Below are 18,595 nucleotides of genomic sequence, written 5' to 3'. Positions count from 1 at the left end.
CGAGTGGAGAGAGGTTCAAAATTTTTGCATTAACGCAATGAATGTCATTGTAAATGGGCTGTAAGTTGTAATTTCTAATAGCTCACTTTCTTTGTAAATGGGCTGTAAAATATATATATATATATATATATAGCTCTTTGTACGCATTTTCTGTACCTTGTCTTCCTCCTGTTGTTATTTCTGCTTGATGGAAAGATTTTTGATATTCTGGTTTGTTTATTTATATATATAAAAAAATATTTAGTAGTCAACTTATTTACTCAGTTTTGGGGGCAACCTTGTTACCGGTTTCATCTAAACTTAGGTTTCATATTTTGTAATTCAAATCCAGAACGCAAGAAAAATAAATTTACGGTGACTGAAACAGCAAAATTTAAAATATCATGTAAACCTGAGGAGGAAGGTTTTATGCATCGGACTCCTTCTAAGACAGGTCAGTACACTTGTAGTTCAACTTAGAATGAGCTTTGTACAACAAAACCTTAGGATGAATCATGAATGGTGAAAATTGATTTGGTTCCCTGATGCTATTCCTGGCATTCATTCATCACTAAGTTTTATGTTAATAACAGAGACTCTACTCGATAAAAACTTGCTAACTTAAGGGAGAATTCTTTTGTGGTTTCTGCAGAAGCAAAACTAAGTATAGAAACAATTTGTTTTTTTACTGTTTTTTCACTAGGACATTAAGACAAGAAGTTTTGTAATTGTGTTTTTCACTAGAAGATTAAGGGAAGAAGGTTTCAAATGAAGCTATGTGCTGCTTCAATCTACCATATATACCTACAAAAAATATGTTAGGCTTTTTCAAGCCATAAGACATCATGTTAGGAGGAGGGTTGGCTTTTGTTAAAAACAATAAGAAACTGCATCTCCTTTGCTTTGAGTTGCATTTTGAAGCAAAAGCAAACCAATCCAAATGTTTGTTGGCAATTAGCATGCTATTTTATTTACTCAGTTTTAGGGTTCTCTCCAAACAATCTAATGGTGTCTTAAAAATTGAACTTCGATGTATTAGTTGTGTTACTGTCTTGATACCTACAAGCAAGCATTGGGGCAGAAAGTTTATAGAGATAAGACAACCATATTCTTTAGTACACACAAAGGAATGTGAGAAGATGGATATTAGGGAAGTCCAATACCTCGGCCTTTTGGTTATCGTGGGGAAGTCCAAATTCTGAAATTTTAATGATTTCAACTAGAGTTGCAAAATAGGGATAGAAAGGGAGAATCGTGTGCTTTATGTAGAAGCCAAATTAAGAGTAGAAACCATTTGTTTTTTAGTGTTTTTCACTAGAACAGTATGGCAAAAGTTTCAAAATTGTATTCTTTCACTAGGAGATCAAGGGAAGAAGTTTTCAAATGAAGCTATGCAAGATTGCTTGGGCTGCTACAATCTACTGTATATGGCTGCAAAGAAACACAAGGATTCATAATAGCAATGTCAAGATAGAAGGCATTCATCAGTAAGATAGAAGCCATTGGAGATGATGTTAGGAGGAGGATTAATTTTTGTTATAAAGAAGAAGAAACTGCATACGCTTTAGTCCAGAGTTGCATTCTGAAGCAACATAGCAAACCAATCCAAAAGCTCGTTGGCAATGAGCATGCTATACTCATTTACTCTTTTTTGAAGCTCTCTCTGAACAATCTAAACGGAATTTTCAGATTTTGTATATCAAATCCAGAACAAAAGATAAATAGATTCACAGTAACTTAAATCACAGCATCACAAGCATAAATATTCTAGAAATTAGTTTGTATGCTGCTTACAAACCAGAATACCAAATAGTATTTGGCCACCAAAGAAGTCTAAACACCACTTCTACCCATTTCTTTCAACCAAGCAAATGGTAGTATTACAGAAACAAATTAAGTCAATAAAAGTTTGTCATTACGCGTAACAAATATAGGTCGAGAATAAAAACAAGGTTTGTCCTTACCAAATGTCAGGGGAATGATTTCCCTGATTTCCATGTGAAACAGTCCCACATCATGGCCTCCATATGCCACTCTAGTGAACTCTTGCGAATCCCAATGGTCATCGGTAAAGTAGATGCAATCACTTCTGCTAGGGATAATGCTTGTAGGAAAGCGCCTGGAGAAGGAGTTGCTGTCACCAACAAAAAAAGCTTGACCTTCCAAGTGTTTCACTTCCTCCCAAGAAGGTGATGATGCATTGAAGTTGAACTTGTAGACATAAAAATATCTAGTCTCAAACCTCCTCTCTGAAGGAATAAGAAATCCATCACGAAAAACTCCATAAAGATTTCCCAATGACTCCACCAAATATATTTTTTGGTATGCCCCTACATATTGTGGAGGGTCAGCATCAAATTGGACCATATTTCCCGAAACATCAGGTTCAAAGCGAAACAGCTTGCCATTGTCACAAAGTGCATATATTTGATCATTAAAATATGCAACATCCTTGAATTTCAAATTCTCTGGATTGGGAACAACAACCCACTCACCTTCTCCTCTTCCGTTCAAAGCAGCTCTAGTAAAAGCCAAACTATCCATAGGGCCAAAAATTGCGATGACAAGGAATGTTGACTCATCAGAAGGGTCCTTTAGAAGAATGAATTTGTGTACAAGGCAAAACCACTCTTCTCTAGGAGCCAGTCTTCGAATTGTGTCCAGTGGTGGAAGATTAATTCGCTTTCCTCTCATAAGGTGCACAAGTTGGGTTACATAACGAGAGCCCAAGGTTACAACCCAGCCATGTTGAGATCCCCAAATACGTTTTCCGCGTACTTCAGATAGTTGTAATCGATGACGACTGTGGTCATAGAGGCTAAATAAAGTTCGCATGTCAGTTAATAGTGGCTCGGATAGCATCAGCACAGGGAGAGGAAGCTGAGGTCCTCTACTAATGCTTGAAAAAGCAGATCGCCAATCTCGGCTAACCCCATTAGCCGCTATATAATTTTTGAAAGTAGTCATTCCATCTACAATTAGTTGAACGAGATCTAGGGGGAGAAGGGACAAATCAATATTGTTGGAAGGAGCAGAAGACGAATGACGATTAGCTATAAATCTTTGCAACCGAGGTTGAATTGTAGATATAACTGATGGATCAGTCAGGATAAGAATCACAATTAATGGGGATTCGCTAATGACAAAAGATGATGCGCTAGTTAAGATGGTGAAGAAAAACTCAATCAAAGACTTGTCTTTTTCAGCGTGATGAGCAGGGGATAGAAATGTAAGGACCAACAAGGATACAAACAAAGTTAAGCGAAAACTTGAAGAAGAAATGACATAACCACGAATGAGAGTGATGAAGATAGCCACTTGAAAATAGACACAGATTTTAAAGATGTCGAGCAAAGAACTGACTGACCTCATGATGGAGTAATGGAATGTGTTACTCTCTATGACTGATGAAAATTGAAAAGCATCAAAACAAGCCGAACAAAATGGCTAGCTGAGCTAGCTAGGGGAAAACCCTTACCTCCAAACACCGAATTTTTTCGAGTGAAACTCTGAGTTTTGGAAGAGATCTACAAGAAATTCAGTAAAGTAAGTAGGGTTTTCATCTGTAAGAGTATTTTGATAATTGAAACCAAAGAAAGAAAATAGACACTGAAGAAACAGACAAAGCCAAGAAAGAAAGTCTGTTTAGAACCCTACGAAACTATGCAATCTTATGATATTCAGACCAATCTGGAGACAGGTCTGTGTGTGTGGGGAAGCCAGCAGATACAAGAGCAGTCATATTATCAGGGTGGGAAAACAAGTAGGGTTCTTCCTTCCTAATATTATTTTGACCATTAAACCCAAGAATATTTGAAAAGAGACACATAGAAACAGACAAAAAATGAGAAACCACGAAAACGTGTACAGTGGTACTGAGTCTACTGACCTTTAACATTGAATGAAAACTTTACCGAGCAGTGTTTTTTTTTTTTCCCGCTTAATCAACGGCTGAATTTCATTCATATTTTTGGCCAATTCTTAATAAAATCGACCTTTTCTATATACCTATTCACTTTTTAATGCATCTCACACTAAACTCTAATTTTTCTCCATTCTATGAAAATACTGCCTACGCATCTAACAAAGGGATTATAGGAATAGAACAATTTCTTTTTTTCTTTTCTATTTTTTAATCTTTAATCTTTTTGGGTGTAAGATTAATTTTTACTATTAGTGATTTTTGTAAAAACAATTTGTGGAATATGGTAATAAAAATGGAATGTGTCTCCTTATCTAAGAGTCTGATACTATTTGAAAGTTTTAGTGGTGACTCAGTTGAAAATGCATGTGAATTATCTAACCTTTGTTAATCTTCACTGTGATCTACTATATTGAGAAAGGGTTCGGATTCTTGAAACTCTTTTTTATGTATTGATGCAAAACCATTTGGGTCATTCGAAACATAAGAATATTTGGTATGTTATCTCGTTCGCAATCATATTATTAGGATTGATTCTAATGACTCATTTATGGAAGATGTACCTGACAAGATAATTCTTAGGAGTAATTCTTAAGAATTTTCCCCTAGCAAGATAATGTCCAACAAGCATATATAACAGAAACTTCAAGAAGAAATTAAAGAATGGAACGTCAAAAGGATATGTCACACACTGTGAGATAATTATATAACTAGAGAAAATGAGTAAATTTGTGTGTTTAATTTATTTATTTATTTTTAATATGGTTGATACTGTAATATAAATTTAATTCTATGTATTTTTGTAAGGACAATTATGTTTTGTTATGTTATGTTAAGAGCATATCGAATACCATTCAAGATATTCGTGAGAAAAATGATTTTAGATGGGATGATATTATGAAGATGAATGCTTGTGATGGAAAAACAAACTACGATAAAGTAGTGGTATGAAACTTATCATGCGTTATTTTTATGAATTGTATTAGGCTATTAACTTATTCTGTTTATGATGAAAATACTATAATGTCGATATTCTTCTTCTCCTTTTTTCTAGAAATGATAGGCTTTGAAAACTTTTGTTGGGCATTCCCCCCCCCCCCCCCAACAAAGATAATGGACATTGAAAGTAATAACTAATGCATATTTATTACAAACATGAACCTTGATTTTTTTTTTTTTTTTTTAGAAACAAATGCGCACACACGGAAGAGAGAAAGGGATTCTAATATAAAGATAAACCACAAATTACACTTTTAAAGAAGGGTAGGGCAAGTTAACTACACACAACCATGTCAAAAAATTGAACTTGAATGGTAGTATAATCATGCATTTTAAACAAGGATCATGGATGGAACCATGTCATGTCTAATTAATATGTAGTTATGTATTTTGAACTTTTTTTTAAAAGGAAAATATGTATTTTGAACTTAGAATCATGATTATGTAGATTTTTAGAACTTGAATGAGTTATGGGTATTGAATGTGTCATTAGGAACTTTAATGTTGTGGGAGAGTGTGCCTAAGCTCACCACGAAGGCCATAGCCTGAGGACTGAAAGTTAGGGAGTCCCTTCCACAGTAAGGCATTTACATGGAGACCCGAGGAGATTTGGCGAGGTCGTGGTCCGAAGGCGATATGCAGCAAATTGTGTCTAAAAATCTTGCGGGGACTGGGTTCACATTGAGGCAAGATATTATCGAGGGATGCCCCCCGTGTTACAAAAAGGGTTTGCTTCGTCAGGTTATTGCAGGAACGCATGCTTCTCGTCATCGAGTTACCACGGGAATGCATCCGAAATAACATAAAGTCCAACAACAGTCACATTTATTATTGATTGACTGGCCTGAATAGGGAGGACAGTCCTAAAACTTGCCCTCATGGGACAGGCCCCACCCCAAAAATCCGGCTAGAGAACAAGACAACTAGAGGAGAGGAGGAGATCAATAGCAAGGGGATCCAGAAATTTTGAGAGAAAAGCTAGGAAAGAGAGACTGAGGAGAGTTCTGAGTAGTATTGTACTTCCTTTATCCTTGTATCCCCCTTGGGAAAACGATATTCGCTCATAACAAGTCTTGATTCAGTTTCTTCTCTCTTTAATCGTCTATTTAATTCTCCCATTGGGGATTTCTGTCATGGTCACTCCACAAGTATAAGTGTTTGTGGGTTGTGGGGAGCAAGGACTGAAGTTCAAGTCTCCAGAAGAGAATTTCACACACATATACACTTAATTTAGGTCAAAATAGAAATTTCATCTAGTATAAAAAAATACCAATAGTGCCCTCTAGCTTTTGCGTTTTGACCCTACAAATGTGTTATGTCTAATATTTAATATGTTATTGGAACTTGAATGTGTTGCCTAAAAAAATAGAAATATTTAGGTTGGTTTTAGTTGTTTTTTATTAATAGTTTAAAGAGGCAAATTAAAGTTGTTTTATTTTTATCAATAAATAATGCTAAGCCCACAATATTTTTATAACAAATCTTAAGTACCTAAATGTTATTGGTTCTAATCTGGGTATATCACTACCATCACTTTTTTACTCGCCAACGGTTTGTTACCTAGGATTTGTCATTTGTTGTGAAATTATTGTAGACCTAACATTACTATTATGTCAATACAAAAATATAGGGAAGTTTGTGTTTTCTTGTAAAAGCTTCAACATAAGAAAATGTTTTTCTAGAGTATTTTAAACCATGCAATGAACACAAGAAGACAAGTAGTATTTGATAGACAACATTTTATGTCGAAACAAATGAAGCCTTGAAATTTACACATTCATATAAGCTGTGATTAAAATTTTGGCGAAAAATACTATTTTGGTCTCTATATTTTGGGGTCATTGTTTTCGATCCTTATTCTTTTCAAGATACAGATAATTTGATCTCTGCCGTCAATTCACTAATGAAAATTAATTATAAGTTGAAAATAACATGGACCAAATTGATGATTGGCTACTACCAAAATGTAGTGACCAAATTGGCAATAACCCTAAAATGTAGAATCCAAAATAATACTTTCCATTAAGATCTATCTAAACACAAAATTCCTTCCAAGTGAAACTATAAGACCTTGACACAATATCTAAGAGTTGTGATTCTTTTTTTTTAAGAAACATAAAAATTGAGATTGCTTTGCAAAAATTTTAATTTCTAATATTCATAATTATTTTAAAAAAATTGTAACTGGCTATTATAGATTGTTTAATCACAAAAATATTATAAATAATTTAAATTTTCACTAACTTATCGATTGAAGTTTTTAGAAAGATAGCGTTGTTTATAATTTTTGTACGACAAAAGTTGTTTTATATATATCACCTTTATATAAAAAAAATTTGTGCGCATCACACAGATGAGCGACTAGTTAGATTCTATTTACACTTTAATTTCATATCAAATGTCTTTCTAATTGGCCTATAATTTTATGCCAAGTTTTCTTCCAATTGCCATATAATTAATGCCAATTGTTTTTAGATTTTAAATGCACTCCAATTTTACACAAAGTGCCCTTTCAGTTATACTCTAATTTGTGTCAATTATATTTTACATCAAGTTCATGCATCTAAACTTAGTAAAATATGATTCTAAAAGAAAATAGTAAAGTATAAAAGATTCAATTCAAATTTATTATACTTCAATGCGATTTTATGACTATATGTTCAATTTGTTAACTGACTATTTAAAAACAAAATTGATACTACTTTTATGAAAAATATAAAAAAATTGTCAAAATTTTAATTAAATTTTTTTCCCATAACAAATTTCTAAAAATATTTTCTAAATTAATTCCCTTAAGGCATCCGTTAACTTTTCTCATGTATATTTTCAGCCACTTTTAATAATAAAAAAGTATGCATATAAAAGGTTCATTATTTGATTTTATTTATTTAAAAAATAAAAATTATTCTTTTATTTTTAATTATCTTGAATTTTTATATTATATTTTACATAATTTTAATTATTTCAATAAAAAATGTTTTTTTTTTAAATTAATAAGTTTCTTGTGGGAGGAACGAATCTCTGACCCTAAGAAGGAATTGTCCTCTTTGGAAATGGCGTTGAGCCTTAGTCCTCAAAGTTTTACTCAATCCCATATCGGGGAGATGTGGGATTGAGCAAAACCTTGAGGACTAAGGGTCAACGTCATTTCCAAATAATACAATTCCTTCCTGGGGTCAAAGATTCATCCCTCCCACACCACTACTACATCCCACATTTCTATATGTTTTATGTTATATAAAAGTTCTATATGGAAGGGCCAAACTGACAAATGAAAGTTATGGGATGAAATTATTGAAAAGAGAAAATAATACCTTGGGGAAAAAATTGAAAAGGAAAACTTAAAGGCTTTAATTTGTAATTTAGCCAGATTACTAACATAATTTACTTTGAGTGAAACTATATTATCAAAATTTTAAAATACTAGTTCCTCAAAAAAAAAAAAAATACTACTTCAATTATAAAAAATATTCAATATATTTAATACTTATAAGGTGTTTCATTATTGATTTTAAATTATTTTATAATATATTATAATTTTTTTTATTAAAACTTGGACTTGCACAATTTATATGTATCATGTAACTTATAATAATTTTGTTCTTTAATTTTTATGTCTATTTTATTATTCAATATTGGTTATATTATTGAAATATTTAATTTAATTTAATATAAAAAATTAATTTTTAAAGTTATAAGGTACATTAAAAAAATTTTATTGTTATATTATATTACTTATTTAGATTGGAAATAAATATTCCTAAATAATAATTGTCAAATATGTCAAAAAAAAAAAAAAAAGAAAGAAAATAACTCTATCCTATTATAAAATTACAGCGAAACTACCTTATACAGTTACACTTATTCACATAAAAATAAATAATAAATGCAGATTTCATGGTTATAAATAAATAATAATTATAAAAAAAAATAAAAAATAAAAACATTTCATTGTACATGCCATAAGTGTTGGCTACAGTTAAAAATCAAAGTGTTTAGGTGACCGGTCGTTTGATTTTCAAAGGGAGTTGGTGCGTCTTTTGTGTTGGCTGCACTTCTTGTGTATGTGTTGTTCATCCCACCAACCCAACACTGTGTTCTCTGGCGAAGCCCCAGTTCAGTCCCAGACTCTCTCTATTCGTAAGACTCTCATTACTTGTATTGTGACTGTTTCTTTCTTTATGCCCTCTTTGTTTGTCCAGAATATAAACTAGTGCACACTTTTTATAATACTCAATCACTCAGAATTCTGCTTCTTTTATTTTTTTTTAGGAAAGTGAAAAATTTAGCACAACTAAATCAAATGAGGCTTAATAGGCTCCAAATCGTGGAAAAATATTGAATTTAACTTCTGGGTTTTGTTTTCCTTGCCTTAATTTTCTGAGCAACCAAATGGGTCCTCACAAAAATCTGTTTCTTGCAGTTGTACATGAAGTTTTTTGGGTTATGGGTTATCTGCTCTGTTATTAGTCTTTTTTTTTTTTTGGCGTTGGGTAATTTTTCTGATCAATGTTTAAAGGGCCCTTGTATTAGAATTGGCATGTAACATTCAGCCATTAAATCTCTGGAAATTTTTGAATTGAGATTTGAAGTAAATAAACTCTCGGTGATTCTTTTTTAAATTTTGGTGGGATTTACTAGGAACTTATTGAGATCATTGTGGGGCTGAATAATTTGGATTATTTGATACTGTTTGGTTGGTTAAAGATTCCTGTTTGGCAACTTTCTAGATTGCTATAAGCCTCAATTGCAGCATTTTGTGCCATTTCTAATCTGTTTTATTCAATTAAGCAAGTTTGAGGCCACAGTTTTTTTTTTTTTTTTGGGGGGGGGTTATTTTATTAGGAGATGGAAGGTGATTCTATGGTAAATGTGACATTGGAGAATGATAATCGAGGGACTTCTTGTGATAAGGAGAGAGTTGATGGTGACAAAGTAGAGGAACACAATGTCGGAGGGTTAGGGAATGAAGAAGTAGAAACACCCAGGGCCGGGATGGTGTTTGTCTCTCCGGAAGAGGTTCGTAATTACTATAGCAAGTTTGCTCAGCGTGAAGGCTTTGGTATATACAGAAGAAGTTCAAGGTGTAGGGATGATGGCAAGTTAAATTACTTTACTCTTGCATGTGCAAGAGCTGGAAAGCGGGAAAGCACGGCAAAGAAAAAGTTTTCATTGAGACAGTCTCCTAAAACGAATTGCAAAGCCAAAGTTAATGTTGCACTTGGCTCTGATGGGAAGTTCCATCTGTGTCATGTCATTCTTGAACATAATCATGAACTGAGTCCAGGGATGTTTCATAGTAATAGATGCAAAAAAAGTGGGGGTCCTCGAGCACAAAGGAGAAGTAAAGCAAAAGATCCAGCGGAAGCAATAGTGCACCAAGATTATCCTTCTCTTGTTGGTGTAGCTACAAGCTGTGAAATTATACCATCAGGTGAGAATTATTATTTGTGATTTTGTGCAACTGCCCATGTTAAGCATAGGTCATTATGAATGGTCAGTTTGAACTGAATCATAAACTTTCAGAGTCATCTGCTGTGTTTTGCTCATTCGTATGGCTTTGTAACAACAAAAATTCTTAAAAATAGTTGATTCTGCAGTGGAAGGAGTCAATGTTACTAAACAGTTAGCAAATGGTGACAAGCATCACCTATTCCCAAATACTGGCCATCCTACATCTGAAAGCACGCTCAATCATCTAAAGAGAAGAAGTTCAGCCCTTGAGAACTCCCAAAACTGTAAGTTCAAAGATCCATATTAGCATTTTTTTTTTTTTTCAGATTTTAGTTTTATAGTGGAAATGCAGAGCTTCATTTGGTGGTCTCTGAAGTGATGGATTTTGGTTTCATTTCCAGTAGAAAATATTAATGGCTGTGACACATATAAGTATGGGGGTTAATGCATGGACAAGTTATGCACCACCCTATGTTTGTTGCATGTGGGAAAAAAAGAGCACCTTATAATCTAGCCTTGAAATCTGGACATCAGATTCTATGTGCTGCGAGTCCTTTTGGCCCATGAATTCATGCATTGCTCCTATATTTATATTTTGTAGGTACTTATGTAAATCTGTTTGTAATTGCCTGTGAATGTGTTTTTGGGACAAGGACATCTATCACTGATTTGTATGTCAACATTGGCATGGTGTGTTACTTCATGGACTGGTTAAGTAATTACTCTTTCCTGTTATTTTTGTACATTCTTTTCTCTTGTGGATTGTACTCTAGCATATTGGAGGAACTAATTCAAAGTTTTTACATGTTTATGTATTGCAGTCTAGTTTACTTTCCACATCTTTTACCCTTTCTTTTTCTTCATATTTGAATGGACTTCATATAATTTTTCAATAATACTCTCGCAGCACAAGATGTTTTTAAGCTTGCCCTTGCTAAGAAGGCTGTGGAACTTGTGAAATCTGGAATGGTGATTGGACTGGGAACAGGAGGTACATCTCTCGTCATTGAAGAGCTTGGAAAACTAATTGGTGAAGGAAAGGTTTGGTTCTAATGATTTTATGATAGTTTTTCCTTCTTTCTGTGTTAACTAGCACTTGTACTGCAAAAGAATTGACTACAGTTTTCATGTAAGTTAGATTCCTTAGATCTTGTTCTCCCTCTTAGAAATTAAATAGGATTTCATACTATTTTCATTCTACTTACCAATTAGCTGTAACTCAAATTACACTTCCGCCCCATATAAGAACAGGGCAGAGGATGATGAAGGTGCTTCTGTGGCTTCTTAATTGGGTGCTGGACATATCCTGAACCCTCAGTTGGAAGCAGTGGATAATTTCTTTGATGATTAGTATTCCTAAGGTCTTTTTTTTTTTTTTTTTTTTTTTTGTTGATAAGTATTCTTTTTTTTTTTTTTTTATAAGTATGCTTAAGGCTGTCTTGAAGATTAACATCCATGGAGATTAGCTAAAATGGAAAGTTCAAGGTTTGATCCCTCTACTCGGTCTTAGAGGATTCTATAAGAACTCACTTGCCCTGGAGGAGAATATGGAGTGTTAAGGCACCCCATATGGTTGCGTTCTTTGCTTGGGTACCAACATTTGACAAAATTTGACTGTGGATAATCTTTGAAAACTCTACCTAATTAATGACTGTTGACTAGTGTTGCACTTGCAAGAGTGTTGGAGAGCTTGTTGCTTGCCATCTTTTACATTGTTCCTTGGCAATAACATGTGGTCTTTTGTGTTTACTCTCTTTGGGATTTCTTGGGTCATGCCTGAGATGGTAACATGTGGTCCTTTGTGTTTACTCTATTTGGAATTTTATATGGTGTTGAATGGCCTATACGTGTACTTGTTGAGATCCCTGTATGAGTGGTTTACTGTTTTGAGTAGCATCCCTGTCAACTTCTTTTCTAGAGTTTATACATTATAGATCTTATGAATTTGAGATTGTAATTATTTAGGAGTGGGCCAATTATTTTCTTGATCTATTTCCTCATTTGTAATAGTAGTTTACATATAAACAATAAGAAAAAAGAAGGGGAAAAAAAAAACTCTACCCATTAGTAACACACACATCTTGTGGGTCTTGAACTCACACTTCACCCTCCACCTTGCTCTTAGAAGGGGGAGGATGTGTCATTTGAGCTAAAGCTCATTTGCAAACCTTTTGCCATCTTTACACATAAGAGGATACAGACTGTGATTATCTTTTTCCTTACAATTGAATATTTAGAGACTTGTAACATCACTAATGCACAGATTTGAAGCATTTTAACACAAAGATATAAGGGAGGATTTTGTTTAAATTCATGCTTCATATGAAATCCTTCTTTTTAACGGTCATTTTATAATTCCCTAGAAAAGGGAAGGTGGCACTATAAAACACACAGAAGTAAACGTCCATTTTCCACTTTTGATCATGAACTATGAAGTGTAGGTCTGGTTTGTACTCTTATGATCAAATCAAATCGTAATTGTAATTACTGGCTTATCCATATTACAAAATTTGGTATTTGTATTCTTGTCAATGGGTTTTGATTAGCCTTTCAAATGTTCTTCCAGTTGAAAGACATTGTTGCAGTTGGAGCAAACTACCATTCACGACTTCTAGCTAAACAGTTTGGTTTGAGAACGGTAAGTTTTGTCGGGTATTCTTAATATTTTGGGTAACATTTCTAGATGAGATATTTAATTTACTATATTTCTGACATATGTTTCATCTCCATAGTGTTTTTGCTGCCAATTCAGGTTGATTTGAATGATGTTGATAACATTGACATTGTGTTTGACGGGGTAGATGAAGTGGACTTCAATAAAAACCTGTTAAAGGTTTAAGATTCCTCATGGCATTTTTTTTGGGTGTGTTGGTTCTTTTTGGTTTTTGTATTTTAATATTCTGATGTCTAATTAGATTTACTGCTATTTTTTGTTTGCCAGGGAGGGGAAGCTGCTCATACTGTTCAGAAGGTGAGTGAAATTTAAATTAATTGTTATTTATCACTGAATTGTCTTAATGATATAATTCATTGGGAAAATGGGTGTTTTGTCTCTGCTAGACAACGGGATTCCTGTTATTAATGGCAATATTCTAATAATTCAGGAATTAGTAAATGTTTTTTCATCACTTCCAGTGACACAGCTGTGTCTAAATCAAGTTTTAGCAGTCATATTGAATGTGCCAGTTGCTGGCAGTTCATAGTTTTCTGCTTTGTTCTTTTAAATTCTTGGCTTCTTTGGTATTTTATTGGTTTCAATTTGATGTTCGAACCTTGGTTTCGGATGGTGTTTGATACTGACTTACATAAAGGTCTAATTATATATTATTGCATAAAGTTTATTTAAGAAGTTATTATCTTCATAATAATTATGTCTCATGTCGGTTATCTTAATTTCTTGACTTCGTGACTGTAGCAGTCCAGTTATTATCTTCATTATATCACCTTTGCACCAATGCATTAATTGTTCTTCATTGCATATCACCACAGCATCTTAAGTGACCCTCCCTCATCATTTCTTCAAATAGGAGTCATCTCTATGTACACAAAGGAAGCTCTAGAAGTAAAATAACACACACACACACACATATATTTAAACCTATAATTGAAAATTTTGGGGGGGGGGGGGGGGGGGGTAGCAAAAGTTATGGATCTCCACTTGAGTACCTGGCATCCAGATTAAAGTTACAATATTGATCAAACTTATTTTTTATTCTGATAATTTTTCTTTTCCTAAATCAGGTGGTTTATTCCATGGCAAATGTGTGCATAATATTAGCGGAACACACAAAGGTTGTTCATCGGCTTGGTAGCAAGTTTCCAGTCGCGGTTAGTAACTTCCCTTTGTGCTTAATCAGTTATTTTGTTTCTGTAGTTTGAGTTCTTCATAGATGATATTGTTAATCATAGACGTGTTTAGTTATATGTTTTTCTCATTTGCATTGATTCATAATAGAAAATATTGAGCAGGAGAACTCAGTCCTATAGAAGAACCTTTTATTTATTTATTTATGGCTTGATGTTGGGTAAGGACCCTAATTTAGTTGGTACCATTTGAGAGATTTTGCTGTAGAAAATGATGATGTAATGATTTTCATTCACACTTATCTTAAGAAGATTAGGAATAATTCAATAGGATTTCAAATTGATTGTTGATTTTGATCTCATGCAACATGTCCAAAAAGTTGACAAGATGTGTTTTAGGTTGAAGTTCTCCCACTTGCCACATCACCTGTTTCAAGGCGGCTCATTGCTCTTGGAGGAGGTTAGTTTTCACAGTGACATTCCAAATATGAATTGAATGATGCATCTCTGTATTATCTTTTTATAAATTGTACAATTGCATTTGACTTTTCTTTGAGGGTTTTTTTTCCCCTCTAGGGTTGTTTATTTGTACCCTCTTTAATTACATTGGGAAGCTGTAATGGCAGGATTGTCTGTTCTAATTTCCTGTTGTCAGTTCCCAGTGGGCGTTTTCATGCTTTTTATTTGAGACTGGATGACACTATTATTATTTATTTGTAGATATATATTTTGAATATTTTTTGGTCGGGGTGGGGGGAATAGGGAGTTATTTCATTTACTTACTGCATTTCTTGTGAATGTTACAGTTCCTGAAATTCGATCTGCCCTAAGGAAGGATGGTCCAGTTATCACAGATCTTGGGAATATGATTATAGATGTGAGGTAAATTTTTATTACTATTTCCTCTCTTTGTTTTCCCCAAATTAAACTTTGGTACAGAACTTTATGAACAAGGATCCTCAAAGTCTTAGTCTTTTTTTGGACTGGTGTAATAGTTTTGTCCATGTGTTGTGTTTTAGAACTTAACTGGTTAAATTCCCCTTTTGATTTTGTTGTCTTTCCGCAAACTAACCAGCAGTTGTATATATGCTTTTAAGTGGACATCTGTATTTATTTTCTTTTCTTTTTTAAATTTTTAATTTTTAGAATAAAAGCTCTTGTTTTGAAAATTGTTAGCTTGATATTTTCACAGGCTAATGGGGTGTTTGGTACATGTGTTTGAAAACATGTGTTTTGTTGTTTGAAAACTTATGTAGAAATACGTGTGGGTGAAAAAGTGTGTGGAAATACATGTTAAATTATTTAAAAACTGAAAACGTGTGTTAGAGTTTGTCTACCAAACATGCGTGAATCAGAAGTTTTTCAAATAGAAGAAACTTAAAAAGTAGACTTGCCTGTTCAGCTGTTCCATGACTTATTACAATTTTTTTTTTTCAGAAAATTTGATAACTGAAAACAATTTATATCAACTATTAGTTTTGAGGCTAGTAGGCTAAGTCAGGACAGTTTAATGTGGAATTTGGAATAGAACTAAAATAGTTTTGGTCTTACATGGTGTAGATGGCTAAAGCCTAAGGAATATTTTTACCGGGAATTTTTTTACATAGAGCTGGATGGCAAGAAAAATTTATAAATCTGACCCCAAGTTGAGTGGGATTAAGATTTTTTGAGTTAAGTTGAGTTTGTTCCTTGGAGGATGGAAGAGAAAGGACGGTTGGATATCTTAAATATACATTTTAGTTTCATGTGGTACCCTTACCTGGAATCCATCCTTTCAGTTTCTGCCTTTATCAAATGCGCAGAATTAGTTTTGAGGCCTGGATTTGGAAGGCTGCAACTACATATTGTCTAAAGCCTGCTTCACCATGCAGCAGTTGGCTGTTTCTTGGACCACCACCCTCCTTTACCACCTGATCCATTGGCCTGAACAAGGAATTGAATTGCATTCTTGACTACAAGGATGCTAATTTGTCATTGTCTTCTGGAGGTGATATAGCAAAAGATGCATTTGTTTTCTTATTGAACATTAGATACTGATCTAAATCAAATATTAATTGATGCTCTAGTTGAAAGATCAGCTCATCCTTGGTTTGTTTGTTCGTTTCTTTATTTTTATCTTTTATGCTTTAGCAAACCCTTGTGTGATTGATTCCTGCTTCCCAGAATTGGCCCAGAAACCAACTTGCTTCAATATGTTTAAGGTTGTTGTGGTTTAAGAATACTGACTAATGTTGTTAACTCGAGTTCTTGCTACCTCATCAGCTTCCCGAATGGGATACAGAACCCAGCTGAGCTTGAGAAGAACATCAATGTGATACCGGGTGTAGTTGATAATGGTAAGAAACAACTTGCATTCCATTTTTTGCATATTCTTAGAGTATGTTCTCTGTATTAACTGACCTTTTATTTAACTAACATGCATTCCGCCTTTTTTTTATATCAACAAAATATATTTTAAGGGGACAATAACCCCTGAGGCTTAAACTTGCACTCTTTCGATAGGCAGAGGTACCAGTACCACTAGAGCTAACAGGTTTGGTGGTAACATGCATCCTTCTTAAATCTTTGATATGTTGGCTAGATTTCTTGCCTACCATGTAGGACAACAAGGCAATCTCTTATGCTACTTGAAATATATGTATGATTGGATGATTACAAGCATCTAATATGTACCTTTTTTGGACCAATGAGCACTGGTTCAAATGGCACTTCCTTTTATAATTATGGGATGAAGGTGGGTCCAAGACATATTTGGGTGCATATGTAACTTTATTTTAATAATAAAGCGACTTAAATAAATGGGGAAGCAAATTTCAAATACCTCAAGAGTGTTTTATAGCTACTTCTGAAGAATTACAATCTCATATTCAAAAGATCTTTAAAAAAAAGTGTAATATACACTCAAAAAAGAGGAATAGCAAATGCCAAATTTGCTAAATACTATCAAAATTCCTACTATTCACCTCTCTCAGAAATTGTCCACATCTCAAGCATCTGATATGAACATTTTATTTGTTTATATATTTATTTTATAGATAAGATAGAATATCAATCTATGGCATCCACTCCATAATGATTGCATTTAGCATTAGCCTAAGATGCCAGTCGATTTTTGGTGTAGGCAAGGTTCGAACCCCAAATCTCTTATTCAAGATAAGAGACTTTACCAGTTGAGCTAACTGAAATCCATAATGATTGATATGAACATTTTATTTAAGATCAAATTCAATTGCTTAATTCTACTATTTGGAATGGCTACCATGATATCCATGCCAACAACATGATAGAGAATTTTTCATGCTTGGAGCAGTCCAAATATGAGCATTCAAATTTTATTTTATTTTCTGTTTATTTGCTCTCCTAACATACAATTTGAACCCAGTATCGAATGATCCCATTTTATTTTTTCATAATATGAGTTAGAACAATCAAAACTCGTGGATCATTTTATTTTTATTTTTATCGCCTATTATCATAAGATACTTGTACATTTCTGGAAGATTCTATATGTACGGGCTCATAGTTATGCATCCATGCTGATTTGTGACACAGACAAATTGGTTGCAATGTTTAATTGGCAATGCTGCACCAAAAATGGTTCATTCTTCAACTATGCTTCAAAATATCAATATCTCTTTCCACCCCGTCCTCTTCTTCTTTTTATCCAGGGTGGAAAATGGTTTTCGTATCAGATTTGCGATCTCACCACTTTTTTTTTCTACTTTCTCCAAAAATTGATAGTATGTCTGGTGAGTTAAGAACAATCTCATATTTGCCAAGTTACACTGCAGGCATTGTTTCTGGGGTTGCAACATCTGTGCTGGTTGCAGTTAGAGATGGCGGTCATGTCAATGTGATGAACTTGGAGGAGTTTGTTGAAGTTGTGCTTGGCTGGAGATATGCAACTTCTACCTTGTAACCAGTTTGAGTGGCACCCTGCTTTATTAAGAAATACTTAACCATTTAGTCAGGAGAGGGAGATAGAAAGGGTTTGATAGGCATGCAGCCCTTGGACATGTTTTTGACAGGAGAAATCACTGATCTGAACATCTAGTAATGAAGTTCGCTTTATTTAGGAAGACTTCTTGTAATCTATCGGTTATTTTTACTATTTCAAGTTGCTGTATGGTGGATACCTGTGTGCTTCAAACATCAATTGTGCATAGGTTGGTTTGCTTTGGTTTTGAATATTTTTCAATCCAAGCTAACCTCATTGGCTAGAAAAACCATTGACCCAAACTAATCTGCATGGCTAAATAACGGATTGAGATCCGACATGATGCAATAGTCCTAACTATTACTCCGGACCCAAATCTTTATATAATCAAATCCAAACCAACCCATGATGACTCATTTGCATATGTATGGTTTGGTCAATTTAGGTTTATTTTATCAAGTCCGTTGGGCCATTCATCTCCAATAATATTTGCATACTTT

The 18,595-nt window shown here is 33.8% G+C and overlaps 1 protein-coding gene across 5 annotated transcripts; it reads left to right on the top strand.

Annotated features, from left to right (window-relative positions):
* The first annotated feature begins 8,869 nt into the window (after window positions 1-8,869).
* LOC126693353 (probable ribose-5-phosphate isomerase 3, chloroplastic) lies at window positions 8,870-18,293 on the top strand. Of its 5 annotated transcripts, none has more exons than XR_007645310.1 (13): window positions 8,870-9,040; window positions 9,746-10,334; window positions 10,489-10,638; window positions 10,956-11,069; window positions 11,262-11,395; window positions 12,921-12,992; window positions 13,107-13,187; window positions 13,296-13,325; window positions 14,096-14,182; window positions 14,558-14,618; window positions 14,965-15,040; window positions 15,961-16,145; window positions 16,421-16,492. XR_007645310.1 is itself a non-coding variant. In XM_050389300.1 (13 exons), exons 2-13 carry the CDS (start codon window positions 9,749-9,751, stop codon window positions 18,075-18,077), a joined length of 1,581 nt encoding a protein of 526 aa, XP_050245257.1. In that variant the 5' UTR covers window positions 8,870-9,040; window positions 9,746-9,748; the 3' UTR covers window positions 18,078-18,293. The 5 variants fall into 5 exon arrangements, 3 of the variants coding, with proteins under 3 accessions (XP_050245257.1, XP_050245256.1, XP_050245258.1); XM_050389300.1 differs by lacking the exon at window positions 15,961-16,145 and adding an exon at window positions 17,950-18,293 and having other exon boundaries at window positions 10,501-10,638; window positions 16,421-16,494; XM_050389299.1 differs by lacking the exon at window positions 15,961-16,145 and adding an exon at window positions 17,950-18,293 and having other exon boundaries at window positions 16,421-16,494.
* Window positions 18,294-18,595: the final 302 nt, after the last annotated feature.

Source organism: Quercus robur, chromosome 7 (assembly GCF_932294415.1).
Source record: "Quercus robur chromosome 7, dhQueRobu3.1, whole genome shotgun sequence".
Classification (NCBI taxonomy): Eukaryota; Viridiplantae; Streptophyta; class Magnoliopsida; order Fagales; family Fagaceae; genus Quercus; species Quercus robur.
The sequence above is the reverse complement of the archived record's forward strand: the minus strand, read 5'-3'. Positions and strand labels throughout refer to the sequence as shown.

Bases quoted from the DNA above. Each gene is read 5' to 3' on its own strand.
- LOC126693353 (XM_050389299.1), top strand. From the start codon at position 9,749: ATGGAAGGTGATTCTATGGTAAATGTGACATTGGAGAATGATAATCGA. The intron at 15,041-16,420 runs GTAAATTTTTAT...CTACCTCATCAG, and splicing joins AATATGATTATAGATGTGAG to CTTCCCGAATGGGATACAGA. The intron at 16,495-17,949 runs GTAAGAAACAAC...GTTACACTGCAG, and splicing joins ACCGGGTGTAGTTGATAATG to GCATTGTTTCTGGGGTTGCA.